Below are 25,445 nucleotides of genomic sequence, written 5' to 3' on the forward strand. Positions count from 1 at the left end.
TGTATTGGCTCGAAGCCTTAACCCCTCCTACCTCTCCATGGCTAGCACGTGAAAGCCGTTACTATATATTTATTGTAAACGTGTCCCCTCTGCTGTTTGATCTCTCTACATTGCAGACTTTTTGCCTCATTAATACGCTGAGTCGCTGGCTCCAGTGGGCCTGCCTCCCCCAAAACAAGTTTGATGACCGTGGTCCGAGGGCTGGTCTTACCAGAGGGAGATGGGGATATAGCCAAACCGCTCTCCACTGTACACCAGTAAACTACACGAACGTCGTGTGCTTTGGACTTACCTGCTGGAGATAGCTAAGATACATAAAGCCTGTTTGATAGATCTTAATAGTATTACTACATGAACGATACAAACTGTGTGACTACACACACTTCTGTGGTAATTCAGAATTTAAAACGAACGGTGTGCCCGCCAGTAAAGGCCCATGTCTAGACTCCGTGTCTCTTGTAGCATTTTTCTGTGTATACCTGGATGAGAAAAGGACATTTTACGTGAAAACAACATACATATATATATAAAAGAAAATATGTGGAGATGAATTTATAACTGAGTGTTTTTTAACTGAAGAGAACACCCGACAGATAGCGGATAAGAAGTCTTTGTTTACAGTGGTATGGGCACAGAAACAATTCATAGCTGTGTTGACGGAAATTGATGTGACCACACGCTATGGTTTGGTAAGTGACTGATTTTATTTAAATTGTCAATATTGAATGTTAAAATACCATTTAAAAGAAAATGATTGGCGCAGACTTGTCACATAAGTTTTGAATTGCATAACTAATTCAATGACTTCAGATGTGAGATACGGCAGCTGACTAGCACGCGCCAAAAGCACGTGCCACAATTCTAAAACATCATCTGACTTGCGGAACGAAAAAGTATTTCTGTACTTTGAATAACGCTAGGTCTAAAAGGCTTGATTGATTTTTAGGTTTAAGTACTTTTGATACTCAGTAGATAGAGAAAAAATAACGTATCGCTTCGCTGAACTTTTGATGTCAATTATCAATCAATGAATTCTATATTTCGTTTGTATTTAAACAATTTATTACCTTACCTGTACTGATAGAACATATTTACACAACGAAATAACTATTTGTTTCCTTACGCAGATACCGATTACAATCTCCGTTAAATTAAATCTCGTAAATTTAACCTGGTATCTATACTCGGTATTAAGACGTTCGGAAACTCGTACTATTTTTATACTCAAATCGAAAAAAAAATTAATTATAATTTTGAGGAGGGCGAAAAAATTACCACCATGTTGTAAAAGAGACAAAAACATAGTTTTTAAAGTAGGGGAAGGGTATTGCGGCTGGCGACGATACGACCTCAACGAGTAACAACCGCGCTGACTAAAAACAAGAATCATGCACAGATCTATGATGATATCCAGACAAACATTTAAATAACGATTACGGTGTTTTTTGGCAAACTATTGTAATGTTGATGCTGTATCTAGAACAGAAGTGTTATGTCAGGGCAGGTGACCTAAAAATAGGTCATAATAAATGGCCAGATTTCGGATGATTAATTTTTTTACGTTCCGTCAACAACTATGGTCATTTAAAGAACAGCGCAACAGATGGCACGTGCATGTTGAGTAACTAACAGTTCCTATGATGCAGATGATTAATTGCATGATGGAGTGTTTTTCTTTACTTTTAATTTCCGTCGCTAGTTTTATATTCATGTTCCTAATTTATTTTGTAAAAATAATGAATTATTTATTAAAAACTAATTATAATAATATTTGAATGTGGTTATCGCTTATTATATATGATACAATCAGGTAGGGTTTGCTTATAATAATCAATAAATTATGCCGATTTGGAGTTGAGAGGTGGCAAGTGAAGGCCTTAGTCCCACTATGGTACCGATGACTGATCTGTCCACTTGAGCAATACTTGTCACTTCCATTGATTACTAACACGTCAGCCTAACCACACAACACCTCGGTAATGATCAGTATGCCCTCCCACGGGGGAGTGGACACAATTCAAAACATTCGTATTTCTTTCCGAAAGTGATACTTTTTTCTAGAGAAATTTCTTAAACGGACTTTTTTCCCTTTCACAGAAAAAAGAAACAGTGAATTTCGATTTTACATATGTTAGAGTAATATCGATGGATTTGTCACTTGTTTGAAAATAATTCATAATTCAGATTTAACATAGTTTTGTATGACTTCTGAAGATTGGTATCTAAGGGTGTCCTCCGGAGATAGATCGTGTATTTGTTTGCAGGGAAAATGTTTTCATGACATGATTTTCATTTTTCTTAATATCCATTCTTCATTTCCACATATTGGATATAAAAAGACTATCTGTTAATGTTGGGTCTAAATTTATAGTCATAATTCATTTAAACACTTGTTTTATTTAAGTTTAATTCCTCTTTCAGATTGTAACCTGATCGAGTGATGAAGTTGAGAGCGTGCGCTCGCGCCGTGTTGCGGTGTGTTGTGTACCTAGCATGTATAATCGGCAGGACGGAAGCGGACCGGGAACATTGGAATAGTTTACAGGAAAATGATGTGTTTTCAACGGACGAAAGTGTGGGCAATTCTATAAAATATCACAACAAAGACAGACCGGTGCCATCCGATGACTTACCTGTGATAGAATTGATTGAAAACCCCGACAATTCCTTCAATCCCACAGACAGGGATACAGACTATCGCCAATTGCGAAGATTACTGGGTCACCATTTTGATAAAAACTTCATGTCGACTGTTAGACCTTTAGAAAGTGTTATACGTCCTAATGGAACGTTGGATTTTAAACTTAAAAAGGGTCGACCGAAAGAAAGAAGACCGAATTTCATTAAATATTTCGGATCGCCAGTATTCACAGGTGTGGGTAGCCAGTCTTCGAAACTTCGTGTTAGCAGACGGACTAGGAAAAAAATACAGAAATATTTGTGGAGTTCCACTCATTGTCCTGTGTTCCACACCTGGAAAGACTTAGGAGTGCGGTTTTGGCCAAGATGGATTAAGGAGGGACAGTGTTATAAGCGCAAGTCATGTTCCATACCCCCTGGAATGACTTGTCGTCCAAGCGGTTCCACCTCAAAGACAATCCTTCGATGGCACTGCCGGGACTGGCAAAAGAATGCCGTGTGCCGATGGATACACATTAACTACCCCATCATCACGCGCTGTTCGTGCGAGTGTTGACACGTGAAGCAGGATATTTACTTCATGAAGGAAGTTGTTCATATCGACGATATTTAATTTCTCATGGTTCGAGTTCAAAATGGACGTGGATTTTTATTATTGTACTTTTCGTGATAAGAAATGTTTAATTTATTTTCAATGTGCGCGACTGCCATTAAAATGGCCGACACATTTGGTGTTGGCAAATTCGTGCAATGGACGTGCGCTCTTCGGAGCGTTTTGATAGATTCCTTATATGGCAATGCACGATCATTATTGACACCAGCACTTTTGTATGTGTTGATAAACTATGATTCTGTAATTTTACAAGTATTTCGTGGTCATGGTGATTTGTACATCATTGGAACCCGTATGTTATTATGTTTTGTTATCAATGAAGTTAGTAATCAGTTTTTGTTCGGTGTTTTATCTGTACATTCTGACTAAGCTCGTTTCGTTATTTAACTATCGCGATTGATTCGTGTTCTACAGAGATTATCATCTAATTCCATGTCATATCGTTGATATAGTCATTTTGAAATTCATATATCATTTAGTATTTCTCAACGCGTGGTGTCCACGAGTGTAAGACGATCTACCCGGGAACACAAATAGGGTAGACATTGAGGTAATTCATCAACCATTGTCTCGATTCGCTCCATTTATGTAAACAATAGAACGAGGTTTTGCATATTTTATTTTCTTCGTCGAATCCTTGACAAACCACAAGTAACAATATCGCTAGTATTTTGGAACATTGATTTGTTTTTTTGTTGATAAACTGATTCTGCAATGTAACCTTCCCAATATTGATCCTTGTACAAAGACTTTACAGCTCACTTTTGTTACTATTACAAACTTTTCGTCCTTTTGATCAGATAAGGAAAAACACCCTGAAATGATATAATCGTCCTTGTTCTGATACATAGATATGTTTATAAGCTTAAACAACAAGGCTAACAAATGACAAGGAACGAGGTAGTATTTTTTTTGTACGTATACATCATACAGTACTGAAAAGACTCTCTTGTAAAGTAAATTCTGGTAAACTCTCGCCGTATTACCATCGTCTGTCTACCACGGTTCCGAAGCTACACAGAGGGACAATCGACACACCGAGTGAAGTGTATTCAGGATATAAGTGTGTCTTCTAATATTTTTGGCGGAAATTAATTGTTCTTAGTTGTCCTGTAATAATTTATCAAGATGTCATATTTGCACGACAATGTCACTTTTTAAAGTAACCTGAGAGATTTGTGATTTAAGATACAATAAATGCCATCCGGCGGGTGATCAATATAACGTCAGTATAGTAGGCATGGAAAAGACGATGGTTCGTCATCAAAATGGCTATTCTAGTTGATGGCTTACACTTTCGATAATGAAACACTTATTTTAGCTTAAATCCAGTTATATTTGACACAAGACAATAATAAGGGTATAGAAGGTAGGTATAAGGATTGAACTGTGTAGTGCGCAACAGGATGGTTGCATGCAAGCTCTGGCATTTATGACAACCATAAATGCCATATGAAACAGTTCAGTGTTTGGATGTTACATACATATACACGGGAATAGTAAAATACTAAATACTGCGTTAATACTGATCACAATTTCAATAGGTTATATAATACAATGTATATCCGCCCTAGTATTTCCAATACTGTCAGTGACAATGTAAAACAAGGTAGATATCCGCGCTAATACTGCTATTTATATCAAGAACATTGTAATACAATCTATATATCCCATTAGCATTGAGACTATACTTTTAATGGCTTTGTAATACAATGCGATTTTATTGACCACACTTTCAATGACATTCTGATGCAGTATATATACTCAGCTAGTGCTGACACTACTTCCAATTACTTTGTAATACAATGTATATTTTCCGCACGAGTATTTCCGATACTTTCAGTGGCAATGTAGTTACCAAAAATTTCAGCGGCAGTGTAGTTAAAAAAACTTTCAGTGGCAATGTATTTACCAGAACTTTCAGCAGCAAAGTAGTTACAAAAACTTTCAGCGGCTATGTAGTTACCAATACTTTCAGTGGCAATTTAGTTACCAATGCTTTCAGTGGCAATTTAGTTATCAATACTTTCAGTGGCTGCGTAGTTACCAATACTTTCAGCAGCTAACTATAATTCAATATAGAAACATTTATATTTATGTATTCTCGCGCTAGTGACAATACCTTGATTGACTTTAAATACAATGTATATAACCGTAAGAATATCTAAACATGTATATAATACACTTTAAACGACCGCGGACATAGAAACTCTTGGTCCGAATGAGGGTTAACAACTTCTGATATATTAACTATTGCTGGTTATGCATAATCTAATTTCACAAAGTAAACACATCTTTAATCATTGAGACAACGACGTTGTAGCATTGTATGCTATTTAAACCAGTGCGCCAACATCCCACAGTAGCACACATACATTGTAACTATTCTACACGATGATGGTGCGATGTTGAAAAGTCACAATACCGGAGCCTTCGGCCACACCGTAACTGTTACTTGCTGCTGTGTGTACTAAAGATCACGTTTAATTTGATATGTATCTTATTTATTAAAAGCAATTACGATTATTTGTTCCCTTTCAAGCGACATGTCCTATTGTTGACGGCTAAATCGCATGACTGCCGTTTACCTACAGATAGTTTTTATACGTATACACAGCGGTGCGTTCGAAAGGCAAGCGATGATCGCCGCTCCAATAAACAATTTGGCTACTATTTCACAATTGCAGCTAAATAAGAAACTGTTGCCGAGATAAAATCACTATGAATGGCGTGTTTCCATTCACTAAAACGAGAATGAAAAGGTTGTCTTCCAGTCAAATTTTTTTATCACGCCATCATGACAATAGACTGTACATAAAGAGTACTTAAGTTCCACGCACAGCACTCTCTTAATTATAGAATAATGGCTTAAAAAACGGATATAATCCGCACATTTGGCGTAAATTTCATGAATTACTATTTGGTAGTGCTTTTTCCTCCGTTGTCCAATATAATCAGTATCTGTGTTCATTTACAGAAATGCTTTAGAATTGTATCGAATATTCGTTTATGACTTACATGCATCTCTTGATAAATAGCTCTAACACCAAGGATATTTTCAAGAAGACTTTTTCCCTTTTATATCTTATTTAAAGTTTGGTGGACTTTGTCTATTTATGGTAACGGTGTATTTTCGACACATTTCAAAATAACTATTGTCTTGTATGTTAAGGTTCCCCTGATATCTGATTAAATTATAAAATTTAAGAATATTCTAAATATAGAAGGATTATCATCCATATCAAGTTATCTTTCCAGAATGTTGCACTTGCAAAACTCTTCGTACACGAATCGTGTCGATGGTCACCAAACGTTTGTCAGCTAGGAAGACTTTTCTCTCTGTTAGGCATTATTCAAACGTATATGTGATGTTGATTGATTATTTCGCCGTCAAATTGACAAAAAGGTGGCACTTGTAGTAATAAAATACATATATTACATTCATATGAGTGCGATATCTTATTGTAAAAAGGAGAAAAACATCTTATTAATCCGTTTATCTATTGGCAGATACCGGTACTATAACAAACTGCAATACGATTTTCAGCGGCTGACTTCCTTTCTTAGGTCTTAAGACATGATATCATCACAAACTCAAGACAAGAAAACAATGGTGGCGTTTTCAATTGGTATTCATTTTTTCAGCGAAGTGTTCACTGTAGGTGATTCGGTGAAATATATATCGTAAAGAGGACGTCATTATTGGGCTAGTATTAAACATGTTCGAAATTCACAATCAGTTGGGATTGCCTATTCGTATTAAATGGTTAAAACTGTAGATATGACACCTAAATGAAACCAAAGCTTATAATCTTAACATTGGGTCGACGCTGCGAAATGGACTGGTCAATGCTGACGTGGATGTGGGCTTTGGACACGACACATTACCCTAACTGCTCTGGACAGTTTGCGACGGGCCTTCCGTGTTCTTTTCAGTGAGGTAGATACCAGCCACTAAATGGTGATAATTAAACGAAGCTATAAGCACAATCATCTTAAACATCGTCATCATTCGGCATCTTTCAATCAAACATTCATCTCGATCTGATGGTAAGGAAAGGACGACGTCAAGAGATTTCTGGGGAAACATGCTCTTCTCAGAAAAAATAACGAAAGGGCAAGAAATTTAAAAGACAAAGTAAAAAAAAGCAAAGACATATCTACCAAAAGGGGGAAAACGAAGACCGGAAAACAGCTTGGAGACCTATTTGTCTTCTCATTAAGGTGTTGAAATATTTAGTGTCTGCGTGACACACACGTACCGATAAAAACACAAGCTAAAGACGAGGACCACGTGGAACAAACGGGGAAAGTTGAGAAAACTAACCCAACGAATTGCTTCGGAATAAAACTAGAGCTATCAAATTTAAGAATCATCATCAAAAATGTCCAATGACAATTGTTTCATTTCGAGTCTCGATCTCAAACTGAAAAGTTTTTAAAAAAAGATCTACAAATATTCTAAAATGACTGCTTTGTAACTGCTCTGTTCTTGAAATGTTAACAGAGAATTTCCATGACACGATGTAATTTGAGAAAAGCCATCTTTAACAAACATAGCGGACGACCAGAACGTGGGTCGTGCACAAGGTTAAGAATGCCGATATGCCTCGTTTTCTTTTCTGAATATTTGTAAAAGACACCAAAAACACTAGAGAGACAGAGAGAGAGAGAGAGAGAGAGACACACACACAGAGAGAGACAGAGACAGAGACAGAGCGAGAGAGACAGAGAGAGACAGAGAGAGACACAGAGAGAGAGAGAGAGACAGAGAGACAGAGAGCGAGGGGGGGGGGGGGGGGGCTAAGCACGTGTTTTTCTGAAGATCAGGAAAGAACACTTGGACTGTGTACATAAAGAAATTCGATTGGTCGACGGAAATCACTTTTGTAATTATCAATAGTCAGTCGTAGTCTTAGCAGTTTCCTGTATTTTCGACACATTTCACTCATGGTTCCCGTCTTTATGTGAACCCGAAAAAAACAAAACAAAACTCTGGTTGTTTTACCTGTAACGGATAAAAATTTAATGTATACTACAGACAGTCATGTTTAATGCTTTTTTAGTAGTATATGTTCGACAGTGTGAGTGTTTCAATCAGGTTTGTGGATAAGTTTGATCTCAGAATGAATCAATGTCTACCTTGAAGGTTATGTAAGGTTAGTTAGGCACTGGTTGGATTTTTCGTATAAGGGAGTGGTAGTAAAGTACAGCGTAAAACATACCCCGGATTCCGGAGGAAATCCTTACATTGTAACTTCGGTGACAGAGATGGCAAAATATAGCCGACCTTTTGACGTAAGGTGGCGCTCGGGAGGAGAGACACCTGGTGAGCTGTACAATCAATTCAATATTTATAGTAACTCCACCCACGAGGGTTTGGCACAAGAAACAAACAAGTCGAGGGGCGTATAATATTCGCGAGGACGGATACCGGTAGCCAGGTGATGAAGAATCATCTATTTCCGGGTTGTTTACGTCATGACCGGACGCGAGAACAAACTAATGAGGATCGCCAGTGTAAATTTAACATAAACATGGTTGTTTTATAACGTTAATATGGGAAAATATTGCAAATAATAACATCAATAATTGTAGACTTGACACTTACGTTAATGCAGAAAGAAAATGTATGTCTAAATAACGCGCCATGTAAAGTTTGTCATGAACTTCAAACTTCTGAGCGCATTTCATTTAACGCAACCAAACATTTCAATGGTTTGAATCCCCCTTACATTTTCTTTGGCCTGTATTACCGCTTACACGAGTATACTGATGCGAGCTGACAAATAACATAAATTGGGTGTCTCTCCTTTCTTTCGTCTCTCTTTCACACTCTGTATACGCGATATACTGTCTTCATCTTCGTGGGGGATTTATTTTCGTTTAATTGGTGGATTCTCTTAATCCTCGAAATTATGTTCCCGCGAAATGATAAACACGTGAAAACTAAATGGATTAAAACACCAGTGGATTTCGTGGGCAAGATGTTTGTATCTCAGGTGCAGGTATTGTTGAAAAATCAAATAAATTTGGATCCAGCGAATAATGTAATTTTAAAGTATGTTCCAAATAGAGTGAATGTATCTTTTGAACTTTTCATGATTCAACTCTCTGTTCTGTCAATCGTAATCTATTTCAACTGTTTGTTTGTTTGTTTTGTTTTTCCTTTATTTATTTCGTATTTTAACAATTTAGTATATCAAGTGTAATTAACACAGAGTTTGTGTGAGGAAGAAAATCCTCTAAAGAGTGATGCTGGATTTCAGAGGATTTAGATGAGTTTAACTAGAGACTAACCATTACATCGTTCTCCGGGAAGAGGAAAGGGAACATACATGCATTATATTTACAAGTATAGAACAACACGTCTGCCAACTGATTTTTAGTAATTATATATTGATACGATCTTATGGGACATATGTGGTACATCGCATGGATGACGTCACGAGATTGGTGGTCAAATACACAAACCACGTTGTCTGATCAGGGTATCACATGACCGGAATCAATGATTGAACTATCGATGTAAATGGACGATCGTCTCTGCTATTGTTTAAAGGCGCCATCTTGTTATCGACCTCCAAGAAACAGGGTATCTGGTGACATGGTGTGAACACGTCGTGGGTCAAACGCTGGTCTGAACGAGTGTAAATTACCCGTAAATTGTTTTACGAGACACACCGGTATGAGTTACCGCTCAAAACCAGATATATTTTTGCGCTGTTAAAGAAGAAAGGTCAGCACTCCAGAAACCCCCAGGAGTTGGGGACATGGACATATTGATAAGTGTGCCGCGTGGTACCTAATTGTTTTATAGTATTATAAAGTCAGCCACAGACCAACGGACATTTTCTGATCAAAACAGACAATTATCGCCGAGTACAGTTTACATTTTTGTGGTCTGGTATAAGAACATGCCTTTAAAAAATATACAATGATTGATTTCGTTTGAATTGGAGATCAAGCGGGAGAATTTCAATGTATATATCCATATTTGATATTCACATATGACTTTTAGGTATCATTTTTGATATGTTACTCATATTTCACAAACATTTCTTTCCATTTGTGTAGGCGAATTTTGCACAACGGAAGTAGGGAGAGTTTTGTCGATTTCACATCCGGATGGATGCTGTTCATATTGAGAGTAGAGCGTACCAGTGACACATATATGATTTATATCTATGATCTAAACTCGACCTTTGGGTGCTTTTTTCACACTAGACCTGAAACCACTATACCAACAGACACACACCAGCGCCTAACGCTACATCTGTTAGCTACTCACCTCTAACACTACTACCGGTGAATTTCCAACTTCTAGCACTACCGATGAGCAATTAAAACAACAAATCGTTAGTGAAAACGTCTTGTCACCCCTATCCTCCTACTGATAACAAGGCTTGCTTTGTACATCTCTCTATACAGCGGCAATGGGTACATTGTGGGGTTTGGCGGAGTCTCGTGAGCAGATGGGAAACATCATTCCTGCACAAAGTGAAATATTCTCCCTTAGCATTATATAAAATTGTGTTTACTGTAAATCGGCTGGAAGAAAGCCTGTCTGACAAGTTAATATCGCGTCTGTCATTACACGTTTATGTTCAAGCGCGCCCATACACTAATGAAGACATTCTTGTATTTTTTGAGAACGCCATTAAAAACATAAACTCTGATCCAATATCCGGACAAAAAATCCGGAAAATATTAAAATCAATCATGACTTGAATTTGAAGAGTAAATAATCCTGTCCTTAACGATATAAACTATTCTCAAACTGTTTGTAGTTGGTAGGTAGAATGTGGATTCCCTGTTTGTATGGCAAGAGATGCGATGCTAGCTTGTTACTATTTGTTTGTATTAACACCGCTGAGAATTAACACTAACGCCCTATCAGTGCTAATTACGAGCGTTTCTGCGTACTGGCAGGTGGAATACTGCACAGGATACATCTTTATATATAAATATGTGTACAGCGTACTTTTGTTTACATGTTTGTGTCGGCGGTGCTATGGAACGACGATACTGAAGGTATGGGCTACTTTTGTTCCTGTAGAGAGGGTGTGTCATTGTTTCGACCAATTCTGTGATATTAATACACATCTTGTCACTGAGAACGCGGACAAAGGTACAACCCATATTGTTATTCCTTTATAGTTAAAAATACAAGACAAATAAATTGTCTAAAAATAAGTCAAATGTTTTATCAAAATCGTCATGCACCTAAAACAAACCCGGGAGTTCAGCTTCTCATCGTCTCCTTTGACGTAAATGCAAATTTTAATTAATATCTCATTGAGGAATTAAAGCAATGTTACATTCCAATAAATGACTGCATTCCATGCACACATCAAACCTCTCAACTCAAATTATTTGTACAATAAAGTAACCCTGGTCCACTTCCTGCTGTTTATTGATTCAGAACAGGGAGACGCAGTTCACTAGAATCGATTATGCGACACTTTACGTAAGACAAGAGTAGCCTGCCCTTGCCGGTGGAGGGGAGGTCGCTCGGCTCCGAGCGGATAAGAGGGAACACTACCCAAGTTACCGATGTGTGCAGCAGGTGGTATGTCTTCCTCTCTATCTCCCTAATGATGCCAAATGTTGGCGAGGATGATCCGCCATAGAGTTTTACTGGTGTTTGACTACTAAACAAACACGCGGCACGCGACACCATGACGACTCCACATGTAAATACGCCTCTTCTCGTTTGGCCCAGGAATGCGAGAACAATCCTCACGGGTTTGATGTGTTTACTCACTAGAGGGCAGTGAGTACGTCTCGACCAGAGTACTACAGCTAAACAACACGAAGAGTAACGACCCTTGTTATAGCTGGACCAGAGACAAAGGTCTGGGGTCTTAAGTAGTTTCGACATCAAGGGAGGTAATAGGGGTAGCCGGTAGTGCCCATTAATACAAGTACTGCCAAACCATTTCCATCAAGGACAAATAGTTCAACTCTTTTCATCTTCATCTGTGTATTCAGGCAAACCTTTTAAAAGTAGAACAATACATTTCTATAAGTTCGTAGACCATTTTATTAATGAAATGTAGTTTACTAATTTTCCATTCTTGTGTGCTCGTGTAAAGTACTACTGTACCTATAATCATCATCATATAAATGTTACTTTATACAAGACTAGTCAAACAAAACACCTTTAAGTGAACCAGTAGAATTGTGTTACACTTCCAGCGTAAATGTCTGCACTCAACACATATAGGACACGCTCTTTCGCACTGATAAAATACACTTGCTTTTGTATTTGATTAATTGTTCATAAAATAAACATAAGAAAATGGGTGAGTTGTTCAACTTGACCCGGCTTTCCTCTACAACAGTATCACCTGATCCATTCAAACAGCCGATGTACCCAGGAAAAGTAGCGTGTGACCAAAAACGTACAAAATGGCGGACAAAAGGAATTCTGTTTATACCCTGGTTACTGATAAATCAATGATGCATGCACTTCTGAAACAGATGACTTACAATAGTCACAATGAACCTGTATCGACCATCTGTTGACTACATATTGCAAGCTTCGGGAAACCTACACAACAGAATCACAAGGATCTTCTCCAGACAAAAAAACAGTGCTTATGAAGAAAACTATTGCTGGACGATTTTATTCGTTTAACTCATTATTTTTTATTTTGTTTTTTGTTCCGTGAGTTATCAATCCAAAACTTAAAACTATTTTTTTTCAGTATGTTACTGATCAAATAGCTTGGTGATAATTATTTATAGATACTTTTTAAAAACAGTTTACTCATGTGACCTTGTAAGTCCGTCGATGTTATTCTCATGAACAAACCCGATAATCATTCATTCTACCAAAATGTATATAAATGTAATAATAATGGGGACTCTTGACTTTTCAGAAGCCGTCTTATGATTTAGAGACACTAAACTTCTCAAAGTGTGACTTTGAAAATCTGCGAAGGTCATTTAACCCAGCACGCCTCTCTTCATATACAATGTGTCTCGGTATCGTTTTATCATTGTTTTCAGTTTTAATCTCGTCACTTACAGCGTATTAGATATGACTGAGAGCTTTGGTATCCGTGTAAAACACAGAGCCTCGGAGTCGTATCACTGGGCTGTGGGATAGAAACTCCGGTTGGTACACTGCGCAACTGTGACCAAATGAGCAGATCCTGAGAGCGGTATCCCACGGACTTTGTGACAGAGGAGCGGGAACTCGGTTTGTAATGGAAATGTGTAGGGTTCAAGCAAAGTGCCATTTAAAACAATTGTACCTGGTATAATTTTATGTCAGCGCTGCCAGGCAGGAGGAGGCAGAGCACCAAAAGAGGTGTGATTGAGAAGGACGCGGAGAGCTAAGTGACAGACATTGTGTCGAACTCAAGTTAACGACAAAACACGGGAAAGTGTTAAACTGTTAACAGTTATTTCACGTGCTGATTTATGTGTCGGCGTCCATTGACGTTCTTCATCCGTCACAGTACCCACCCGTAATGGACGACGCTGCTCCCTCCCCTGTCACCCGACACTTGCAATTAGTAGCGGTAATTGTCATCCTCCGTCTCTAAACCTGTCCCCAGGTTCATTTATATACCTTTGTAGAGCTAGAGGAAATCTCTCATACCAGAACCCTTTAACAGGAGACGGTTATACATATGCTGTAGTGAACTGGTCACTACTGATACGATATAGCTCCTGTGTGGTCCCCTAGTAATATACACATCTAATAACTCACCCGTCCCGACTCCGAGGCGCTTACTCGCCCTGTTATGCTCTGCGGTGTATTGTGACTCTATACCCGACTTTGGTGTGTGATTTACAACTAGGGCTTCCTTACGATAATAGACAAGTTGATGTAAAGCATTAAAGTTAATGTGCTAGCAGGGGCACATTTTGTTACATTCGGGTCACCGAGGGTCACGGATCTTCAAAATCAACGTTCATTCGTTTGACAAGAATTAATCGTTTCGATTCTTGTACACAAACCGCTACGATCGATCAGTCCTCGTGGTATTGAAACGGAGCAAATGATGACAGGGTTACTACTGTTTTATTGAAAATTTCCTCGTACCCTCGTACTGTATATACCAAACACACGGGAACCCTCGTACTATATATACCAAACACACGGGAACCCTCGTACTATATATACCAAACACACGGGAACCCTCGGACTATATATACCAAACACACGACAACCCTCGTACTGTATATACCAAACACACGACAACCCTCGTACTATATATACCAAACACATGGGAACCCTCGTACTATATATACCAAACACACGACAACCCTCGTACTGTATATATCAAACACACGAGAACCCTCGTACTGTATATACCAAACACACGACAACCCTCGTACTATATATACCAAACACATGGGAACCCTCGTACTATATATACCAAACACACGACAACCCTCGTACTGTATATATCAAACACACGAGAACCCTCGTACTGTATATACCAAACACACGACAACCCTCGTACTATATATACCAAACACACGGGAACCCTCGTACTATATATACCAAACACACGGGAACCCTCGTACTGTATATATCAAACACATGGGAACCCTCGTACTATATATACCAAACACACGGGAACCCTCGTACTGTATATACCAAACACACGGGAACCCTCGTACTATATATACCAAACACACGGGAACCCTCGTACTGTATATACCAAACACACGGGAACCCTCGTACTATATATACCAAACACACGGGAACCCTCGTACTATATATACAAAACACACGAAAACCCTCGTACTGTATATACCAAACACACGACAACCCTCGTACTATATATACCAAACACACGACAACCCTCGTACTATATATACCAAACACACGGGAACCCTCGTACTATATATACCAAACACATGGGAACCCTCGTACTGTATATACCAAACACACGGGAACCCTCGTACTATATATACCAAACACACGGGAACCCTCGTACTGTATATACCAAACACATGGGAACCCTCGTACTGTATATACCAAACACATGGGAACCCTCGTACTATATATACCAAGCACACGAGAACCCCCTTACTGTATATACCAAACACTCTACAACTCTTACATCCTGCTCCAAACACACTAAATATCTCACATCCTGCTACAAACACAATAAAACTCTCACATCCTGCTCCAAACACACTAAAACTCTCACACCCTGCACCAAACTCACTAAAACTCTCACATCCTACTTCATACACACTTAAACTCTCACATCTTGCACTAAACACACTAAAACTTTCACATCCTGCACTAAACACACTAAAACTCTCATATCCTACTCTAAACACACTAAAACTCTCACACCCTGCAACAAACACACTAAAACTCTCACATCCTACTCCAAACACACTAAAACTCTCACACCCTGCAACAAACACACTAAAACTCTCACACCCTGCACCAAACACACTCTGTACCAAACATAACAGAATTATCACACTCTGAACAAGACAAACACCTGGGAACTCTCAAACCAAGTACCAAACACACGATAACTTTCTCTGTACCATAAACACTAAACTCTCACACCCTGTACCATAAACACTTAACTCTCACACCCTGTAACATAAACACTAATCCCTCACACCCTGCACCAAACACACTCAAGCTCTCACACCCTGCACCAAACACACGTTACTCTCACACCCTGCTCGAAACATACTAAACTCTCACACCCTGCATCAAACACACGATAACTTTCTCTGTACCATAAACACTAAACTCTCACACCCTGTACCATTAACACTAATCCCTCACACCCTGTACCATAAACACTAATCCCTCACACCCTGCTCCAAACATACTAAAACTCTCACACCCTGTACCATAAACACTAATCCCTCACACCCTGTACCATAAACACTAATCCCTCACACCCTGTACCATAAACACTAATCCCTCACACCCTGTACCATAAACACTAATCCCTCACACCCTGCTCCAAATATACTAAAACTCTCACACCCTGCACCAAACATACTAAACTCTCACACTCTGCTCCAAACACACCTGGGAACTCTCAAACCAAGTACCAAACACGCGATAACTCTCTCTGTACCATATACACTAAACTCTCACACTCTGTACCATAAACACTAATCCCTCACACCATGTACCATAAACACTAAACTCTCACACCCTGTACCATAAACAATAATTCCTCACACCCTGCTCCAAACACACTAAAACTCTCACACCCTGCACCAAACTTACTAAACTCTCACACTCTGCTCCAAACGTACTAAACTCTCACACCCTGCTCCAAACACACTAAACTCTCACACCCTGCTCCAAACACACTAAACTCTCACATCCTGCTCCAAACATACTAACCTCTCACACCCTGTATCATAAACACTAATCCCTCACACCCTGCTCCAAACACACGAGAACTTTCTCTGTATCATAAACACTAAATTTTTACACCCTGCACCAAACACACGAGAACTCTCACTCCTTTACCGTAAAAACTATTCTCTCATACCCTGTGTTAACATACCTGGACTCTCACATTAAAACTCCAACATTCTTAGCCAGACTTACGAGATCTCTTTCGCTTTATAGTCAGAGATGTATTTTGATATAATTTTCTGATTGGTTCATATTCTATGACGTAAATAAAATGACGCTGAGTATGTGTTAAGGAGTTGTTATGAAGATGATGCACCGTCCTCTCGATCAGTACACTACATATACAAAACAATTATTACGATAAAGACATCAACTACAACGAAGTCATTAAAAGAGCCCCCATCCTTCTTACCTGTGATCAGATTACAAAAGTGTGTACATGTAATTAAACAGATATATCATATATTAAAGCCATGTTTTCTTTAATTTCGGTTATATATGGAAAGGCAGTTGATCATGTACAATGTATTGCATCCAAAAGAAGCCTCTCATATATTAAAGATGTTTGTGTAATGTACCGTAAAAAATGACGAACAGCTTTATCAGCTTTGGAGTATACTAGTACGCAATTTATGTAAACAGGAAAAGAAATCCCAAGAGATATAATTTTGGTTTTGTATGAGATATAGCGGATCTTACACGAGTCTCCATTCATATGAGATTGATCAATCGAATCTCAGAGCTCCATAATAGGAACGAGTGTAATATTATGTTTATCACATAATTTGAATATTACTATAACAAAATCGTGAAAACTTCGATAAGACTGATACAATAATCTAAGCTGGTGATAAACTCATATCTTATCTCTTTCTTAAGTGACGTCTCCGTTTATATGACGCCATGAAGTTATGACGTCATACTCGAAACAATTTCAACTTTGTAAATCGACTTGCACATCAATTGTCCAAGGAGTTTTATTTAAGTACTGATTACAATTAATTTTATAATTCTTGTAATTGATCAGAATATTTGTTTTGTCAAACAAAGTTATTTAGCGAATGGTTGGGTAAATTTATGTGACGGTTCGAACTGGGCGTGGTTGACTAGCTTGTTTCGGGTTTTGTACCCGAGAAAATCGTTTTAACTGGTACATTTGTATGCAGTTGGTAAATGAGACACACAGAGATTAATTTCACGTGGTTATCGAGATATCTTATGTAGGCTACACGATCTGTTTGTAGTATATACCTACATGCTTATGTTGTTTTTTTGTGCGATGCTGACATATATATTTATAATTATATACTATTGCATTAAGGGATATGCTATGTTGTATTCCGATACGGGCTGTCGGGGCACGCCCAATTAACCAGGCGTGTGGTTTTATTTCTTTGTATGTTGTTCTTTTCCATATAGGTATATAAGCAAAAACAGAAATATTAATACCGAAAAATAGATTAATTTCCAAACTCTTTGAACTCATAATTCAAATTAAAAATGGGGTCTTTGACCTTCGACGGATTTTTTGCTTGACGATATTATCGCTTTCAAACCATGGTAAAAGAGTCGGTTTATCCAGTTTTTTATCTTGTGTTAAATCTTTGACGTGAAAAGGCAAGGAGCTACCATTTTTGATAGAGTCGCCGTTCGTTTAACGAGTATGGCTCCACGCTAAAGGGGGGCACTGGATTAAATGGACCTCCTGGCCACTGTGTTGCAAAATAAACGTGTTTTATCAAGTACCAGAGAACAATCTTTACAAAATAGAAATAAATGGTCGATAAACTCTAATGCCGTTTTAACATGGAAATTAAATAAGTTCGTTAGAAATGCATGCGATCTTTGTAGTTATCCTTAAGGCTATACAAATAGTACTTGGCGCAAAGTGTCTGTACATAGCCATCAATACGTACGTGGTGCCACAAAACTGTTTATTTTTAATAAGAAGAGAGCTACAATATACGGAGGAACTGGCGGACGGGGCGCCGGACCTATCATCCAAAAACCGTGGTCACATTCCCCGCCGTCGACTCTGCCCGTCATCCGTCCATCACCCGAGTAGTGCTATATATTACCTGTGTACTTACGAACACGTTACGCATGTACTTTGTCGGTAGAAGTCATGTTCAAGTTCCATTCATGAGAGAGTCAGCCAATATTCTGACGAAACTATTTCGCAGCACGGCTCCAGTGAACGCACGCGATGCTCGGGGTGCATTCATACGAGTATCATGTAGGTATTCGTGACAGAAGATACCTACCTAACAAAGTTGTGCCGTATCACGCTCCAAGGTCAACTTGACGTCGTCGTAGCACTATTCTATAAATAGTAACATACCTTCATCCCCTCCCTCTCCCCACCTCCCACCCCACCCCCCCTCCTTCCCTTAGCCTGACTAATATACCAAGAGTTATTGTTCCTGATAGACATCACTTCACGCTTCAGTTCGCAAAGCATTGATAGGCTTCATAATATATTTACGGAATTACGTCATGTTGAATAACGCATAGGGGTAGTCGTTATGACGTTGCTTTGGAGAGGCGATATGGGGATAGGATGAAGGTATGTTACTATTTATAGAATTGTGATACGATGACGTTAAGACGACGTTGGAGCGTGATACGATCCAGCTTTGTTAGGTGGGTGGACAACTGCCGAACAGAGCTGTCAGCATGTCTGCTAACTCTCTTTGTACCGGATTGCCTGTTTGATAAATTTTTCCAGTAGTTCAACAAATAGGTCTTGCCATTTAAAATCATGAAGTTTCCCTTCAAATTGTTTATTTTTCAAATATGATTATTATTTTATTCTTTGCCGATAATTCTACATACAATGCCGGAACGCTTACAGATATAGTTCACATACACATACAGTGTCGACACCATCATGAGTCTCCGATGTTTCTAATTTGCAAACAAAAGACAACATCGACCATCCTCACATTCACGTATGGAAAGCATAAAAATCATATGATATTCACTTTAAAATCATTATCATTCACACATTTATATTTACATCATAATGCATACGCGCACTACACATATCATCGTCGTCGTCGTCACCATCATCATCATCATCATCATCATCATCATCATCATCATCATCATCATCATCATCATCATCATCATCACCATTATCACCATCATCCTCATCATCATCTAGTTGGTAAAAAACACATGTGATACATTGTATAACGTTAGCAATACACCTAATACACATGTACGGTAAGTTCTACTAAAGTAAATCGGGTTTTATTGGAGACATAAACACCATGTATATCTAATATGTTAGGATTACCGGCGAATATTTAACATGACAGTAAATAGTCTAGCCTCTGTATTCCTATGCTTTATTCCAGCCTCTGTATTCCTATGCTATGGTCTAGCCTCTGTATTCATACGCTATATCCTAGTGTCTGTATTCCTATGCTTTATTCCAGCCTCTGTATTCCTTTGCTATGTTCTAGCCTCTGTATTCATACGCTATATCCTAGTGTCTGTATTCCTTTGCTATGTTCTAGCCTCTGTATTCATACGCTATATCCTAGTGTCTGTATTCCTATGCTTTATTCCAGCCTCTGTATTCCTATGCTATGTTCTACCCTCTGTATTCCTATGCTATGTTTTAGCCTCTGTATTCCTATGCTATGGTCTAGCCTCTGTATTCCTATGCTTTATTCCAGCCTCTGTATTCCTATGCCATGTTCTAGCCTCTGTATTCCTATGCTTTATTCCAGCTTCTGTATTCCTATGCTTTATTCCAGCTTCTGTATTCCTATGCTATGTTTTAGCCTCTGTATTCCTGTGCTATGTTCTAGCATCTGTATTCCTATGCTATGTTCTAGCCTCTGTATTCATATGCCATGTTCTAGCCTCTGTATTCCTATGCCATGTTCTAGCCTCTGTATTCATACGCTATATCCTAGTGTCTGTATTCCTATGCTATGGTCTAGCCTCTGTATTCCTATGCCATGTTCTAGCCTCTGTATTCATACGCTATATCCTAGTGTCTGTATTCCTATGCCATGTTCTAGCCTCTGTATTCATACGCTATATCCTAGTGTCTGTATTCCTATGCTATGGTCTAGCCTCTGTATTCCTATGCTATATTCCAGCCTCTGTATTCCTATGCTATGTTCTAGCCTCTGTATTCCTTTGCTATGTTCTAGCCTCTGTATTCATACGCTATATCCTAGTGTCTGTATTCCTATGCTATGTTCTAGCCTCTGTATTCCTATGCTATATTCCAGCCTCTGTATTCCTATGCTATGTTCTAGCCTCTGTATTCCTATGCTATGGTCTAGCCTCTGTATTCCTATGCTATATTCCAGCCTCTGTATTCCTATGCTTTATTCCAGCCTCTGTATTCCTATGCTATATTCTAGCCTCTGTATTCCTATGCTATATTCCAGCCTCTGTATTCATACGCTATATCCTAGTGTCTGTATTCCTTTGCTATGGTCTAGCCTCTGTATTCCTATGCTATATCCTAGTGTCTGTATTCCTATGCTATGTTCTAGCCTCTGTATTCCTATGCTATGTTTTAGCCTCTGTATTCCTGTGCTATGTTCTACCCTCTGTATTCATATGCTATATCCTAGTGTCTGTATTCCTATGCTATGTTCTACCCTCTGTATTCCTATGCTATGTTCTAGCCTCTGTATTCATATGCTTTATTCCAGCCTCTGTATTCCTTTGCTATGTTCTACCCTCTGTATTCCTATGCTATGTTTTAGCCTCTGTATTCCTATGCTATATCCTAGTGTCTGTATTCCTATGCTATGGTCTAGCCTCTGTATTCCTATGCTATGTTCTAGCCTCTGTATTCCTATGCTTTATTCTAGCTTTTGTATTCACATTTATATTATTGTCTGCTCAGTATTCACCTGAAATATTCTAACCTACTTTCTCAACTATATTCTAGCTTCTGTATTCCCAGGTAATATCTCGCCCTCTGTATTCCTATCTGTGCTCTAGCCCCTATATCCCCAGGCCATATTCCAGTCATCTGATTCTATCCAGTGTCAGTTTGATTTGATTTGCATCCTATCATCTCTAGTCGACCAATACCTGCAGTCTACCATCTCTATTCTACCACTTTAATACCTAGTTTAGCATTTCTATTCTATTTGCTGTATTTTGTCATCTTTTTCGTCTGTCTTTCTCCGTTTTCACTCTATTTTGATATCCATTGGCGTAGGGAGTTGTCAAATAGCGAGATAGCAATTCGCTTCTCCCCCCCCCCCCCCTGCTTCCTACGGAGTTAATCATAATTGTTCAAACTACCAAACACAAGTAAATTTATATAATTCCAAATGATACAGAACTCACAGAGAAAATTATTATGTCCGTCACCTGTGTGCAAAAAAACTCTGAGAACTGATATCAGCCAAGGGCCTCCCGTTACACATTGAGAATGTAACAAACACTGTCGCGGTTATTTGGTAGACCGCAAGGAATATAGAGATGTTATCTATGAGCAATTGGCGGTTTGGGGACGAATGACACTGTCTTGATATCGGAGTAGGAATGTCACACGCTGAGCAGAATGTCTGGTATTCGCTATGCACCCAATAAATGTAGTGTTTATGCACAAATGGGGTAGGCGTGTGTCGTAAGCTCACTCTCGTAAAATAAAATTATGGTCAGCTACATGCATGGGTAAACATAACCACAAAAATGTGGTGTATTGCCGCAAAAATGTTGAGGTTTTGGTAGCTTTCATTGTGTGAGAAGGGAGATAACTGTTACAAAATTGTGGTCAATCGATTCCTTTTGGTTTTGATTAAATACACTGGTGGCCGTTTTCAGTACATTAACTAAATACTCTCTTTGAAATACATTTCTTTAATCAAATAAAGGTCAATTTTAAATTGAGGTTTCCATCTGTCATCAGAATATATATATATCGTTCAACACAAATCTCCGTCAGAACTATCATTGCTGTCGATTGTCGTAATTTAAGAGCTCGGAAACTAGTACTACATCACAACATTTGGAAATCCAACCAGAAAACAAGAAAAAAAAAAAAAAAAACCACCCAGATATTTGAGTGACTTCTTGGTATTTCTACAAATACAAACTATGTTACCATTGTATAAAAATAGCGTTACAGAATTCCTGTATATTCAGGCTGTATGATGTTATGCTGTTTCTGGTGACTATGTTGATTTATTGTTGTTGATGTCTTGGTGTACTTTAACATAATTGTATTCATTATAAAGAAATAACAATGGTATCTATGAAGATATAAACGATTTCCCAAGTATACTTCGACTTCCTTCCACTGTTAACAATTAGTCAACAGAAATTGTTTTCTTATGTTTTGTCAAGTTTAAAAACCATACATCTCAGTACTAAGACACAATAGTACGTTTCCAGACATTTTGAAATACATGTAGATTTTTTCTGTTTTCACAGTTATACGTTGCGGAAGGTTTTGTGGTCCAATATGTATGATGATATGACATGATCGTTTTTCCTACCCACAATGATACACTTGATATAATAGAGGCCACCGTCTCCTTATAAGTGTATCTTAATTTCGTATTACGATTTATTATTGGAAGAAAGTTGGTAAAACACGTAAAGGCGTGTTCCATTAAATTGATCAAACCAGCTCCCTTTTCTTCCCCTTGAAACAGTTCCGAGTAAAGGGACACAACTCTTACGCGACATAGAGAAGAAATCAGCTAAAGTTAAAAAAAACATCGATCATTTTTTGTTCGTTTTGTAACATTGACTAGAACCGTGAAGAACATGTTATTATACACGTGCTCTGTCACATACAGGCGTCTGCCTTCCTGATCTATGCCTATGTTGACAAAGTTTATGCATCTGCCACATAAGATATTTCTGGTGTTTACACGTGTATTAACAGATTGTTGAGCGTATGCACGTTCCGGCACGTGAGCAGTAGTAAATACACAATATACATGTAGCATTCTGCATGGATTTAACACAAATATCCCACATATTACGAAGAACTTGTTAGGTCTAGGGTGTGTTGGTATCCGGTGGAGTTTTTTAACGTATACATATATCAAACATACTAAATTCACCAAGAAAAAGTGTGTTGATGTTGTGTATTTATTGTGCTGTAAACTAACATGTCTGTTTCATATTGTACGTGTATGAATATTAACAGGTGTATGTGCAGTATTTTTTTTTTAAATTTCTTTAAACAATAATAAGCTAGAAACATATCATTCAAGTAAATATTTTTTTATATATGTTTGGAGGCGAATTCTTTCCACTTGTATACAATCTTTACATATCAGTATTTTACAGATGCAACATAACTCCATAGCTCCAGATTGATTATTTTTCATAAGTATGTTCTGTGCGCGTGCATCGAAGTGTATTTACATAGGGGCTACTACACGTCGCTTGTTGCACAATAGCATAACAATCGTTATATTGGCATTTGATCACTACATATTTCTGTAAAACAGCGGACATATTTCACTGAAAAACGATAGATGGTGTCTCTTGAGCCTCATTGACAACGAAACGACAACAAAATAATCTCAAGAACAAATTATCAAATTGAATTTTAATTTGCAAATACATATATAATCTACCATTACATCTAAATATCTTACACCTCTAATCACATTTAAGCCATGTTTAATTACTGAGAAGACCATGCACGTAACTATATATACAGATAAATATCATAAATGTATATTTCATTTTTATTTTACAACAATTGTGAAACAAGATATCAGCGTCTATTAGCACTCGGGGGGGGGGTCTCACTGTGGGAGGAAACCGTGTGAGTACCCGGGGAGAACTCCCATCGTTTGATTGATTGATTGATTGATTGGCAAGTTTCCGTGTCTCCTCACGTGTCCGGGTTATCGTCTCACGGACGAACGCCAATGTATGGGCGGAAACCGGAGTATCCAGGGAAAGCCCACGTGGACTGGCAGGTGGCCTCATACTTTTCACGTACATTCCGGAGATCTAACTCCGGAGGGCTAGGTGAAAGATGACTGCATTACCACTGCGCCCCCGACCACCACGCGATGGTAACAGAGAAAAAAGTTTCAATATACGTGGAAAGGTGGTTCAGGTGTGCTTTGTTTAAAATCATATAGATGCATGTATTATGAATACACATGCATTACAGATTTCGCACGTGTACGGTGGTAAACTAACACGTCATACGATATATCTAAAATCCAGGAGTGTATCGGTATAACCCAAAGCAGTAACCGTGATTCTGGCGTCTGTACGTGGCATGTTTGTCAATATTTAGATTCTCGACCATCTCGGGTAGTGTATGTCAACAATTTAAATCCTCCTATTTTAAATAAGGCTATTGTCTGTAGTGTACTCCGGATACAGCTGTGTATGTTGATCTATATGAAAAAACATCACCTTTGATCCGTGACGTCACTATGACGTCACTGTTTACTTAAAAAAACGTTTTAACGGAGATAAACGAAATATTTTTAAAAGCCAGAACATATTATATGTTTCTTTTCAAATATTTTCAAATATAGTTTTTAATATTTGAATTTATGCATCCGATAAGAATCGAACCTGGGACATCTGGAAAACATTTTCCTTGTAGAAGATAGAAGTCCCAATGCTAAAACGAATGGGAGCAAATAACTATGGTTCTTCATTAGCACTGCATGACCCCAACACTCTGTCCTAATGTAACACCAATTCAAACGTTTGGCGACAATATGAGAGGCTTCTCAGGAGAAGTAATTAAGCTTTTTAAAGCAAATGTTAACAAACAGATGACGGAAACTGCGTCATCCCGTAATCGTTTTCTGCCACGTAGGCAAAAAC

At 38.3% G+C, this 25,445-nt stretch overlaps 1 protein-coding gene across 1 annotated transcript; it reads left to right on the forward strand.

Annotated features, from left to right (window-relative positions):
* The first annotated feature begins 2,440 nt into the window (after window positions 1–2,440).
* LOC132557252 (noggin-like) lies at window positions 2,441–3,196 on the forward strand. The gene has a single exon (XM_060221740.1). The coding sequence runs from the start codon at window positions 2,441–2,443 to the stop codon at window positions 3,194–3,196; it is 756 nt and encodes a 251-aa protein (XP_060077723.1).
* The last annotated feature ends 22,249 nt before the right edge of the window (window positions 3,197–25,445 follow it).

This window comes from Ylistrum balloti, unplaced genomic scaffold (assembly GCF_031769215.1).
Source record: "Ylistrum balloti isolate Yb309-2 unplaced genomic scaffold, AGI_CSIRO_Ybal_v1 Utg370650, whole genome shotgun sequence".
NCBI lineage: Eukaryota > Metazoa > Mollusca > Bivalvia > Pectinida > Pectinidae > Ylistrum > Ylistrum balloti.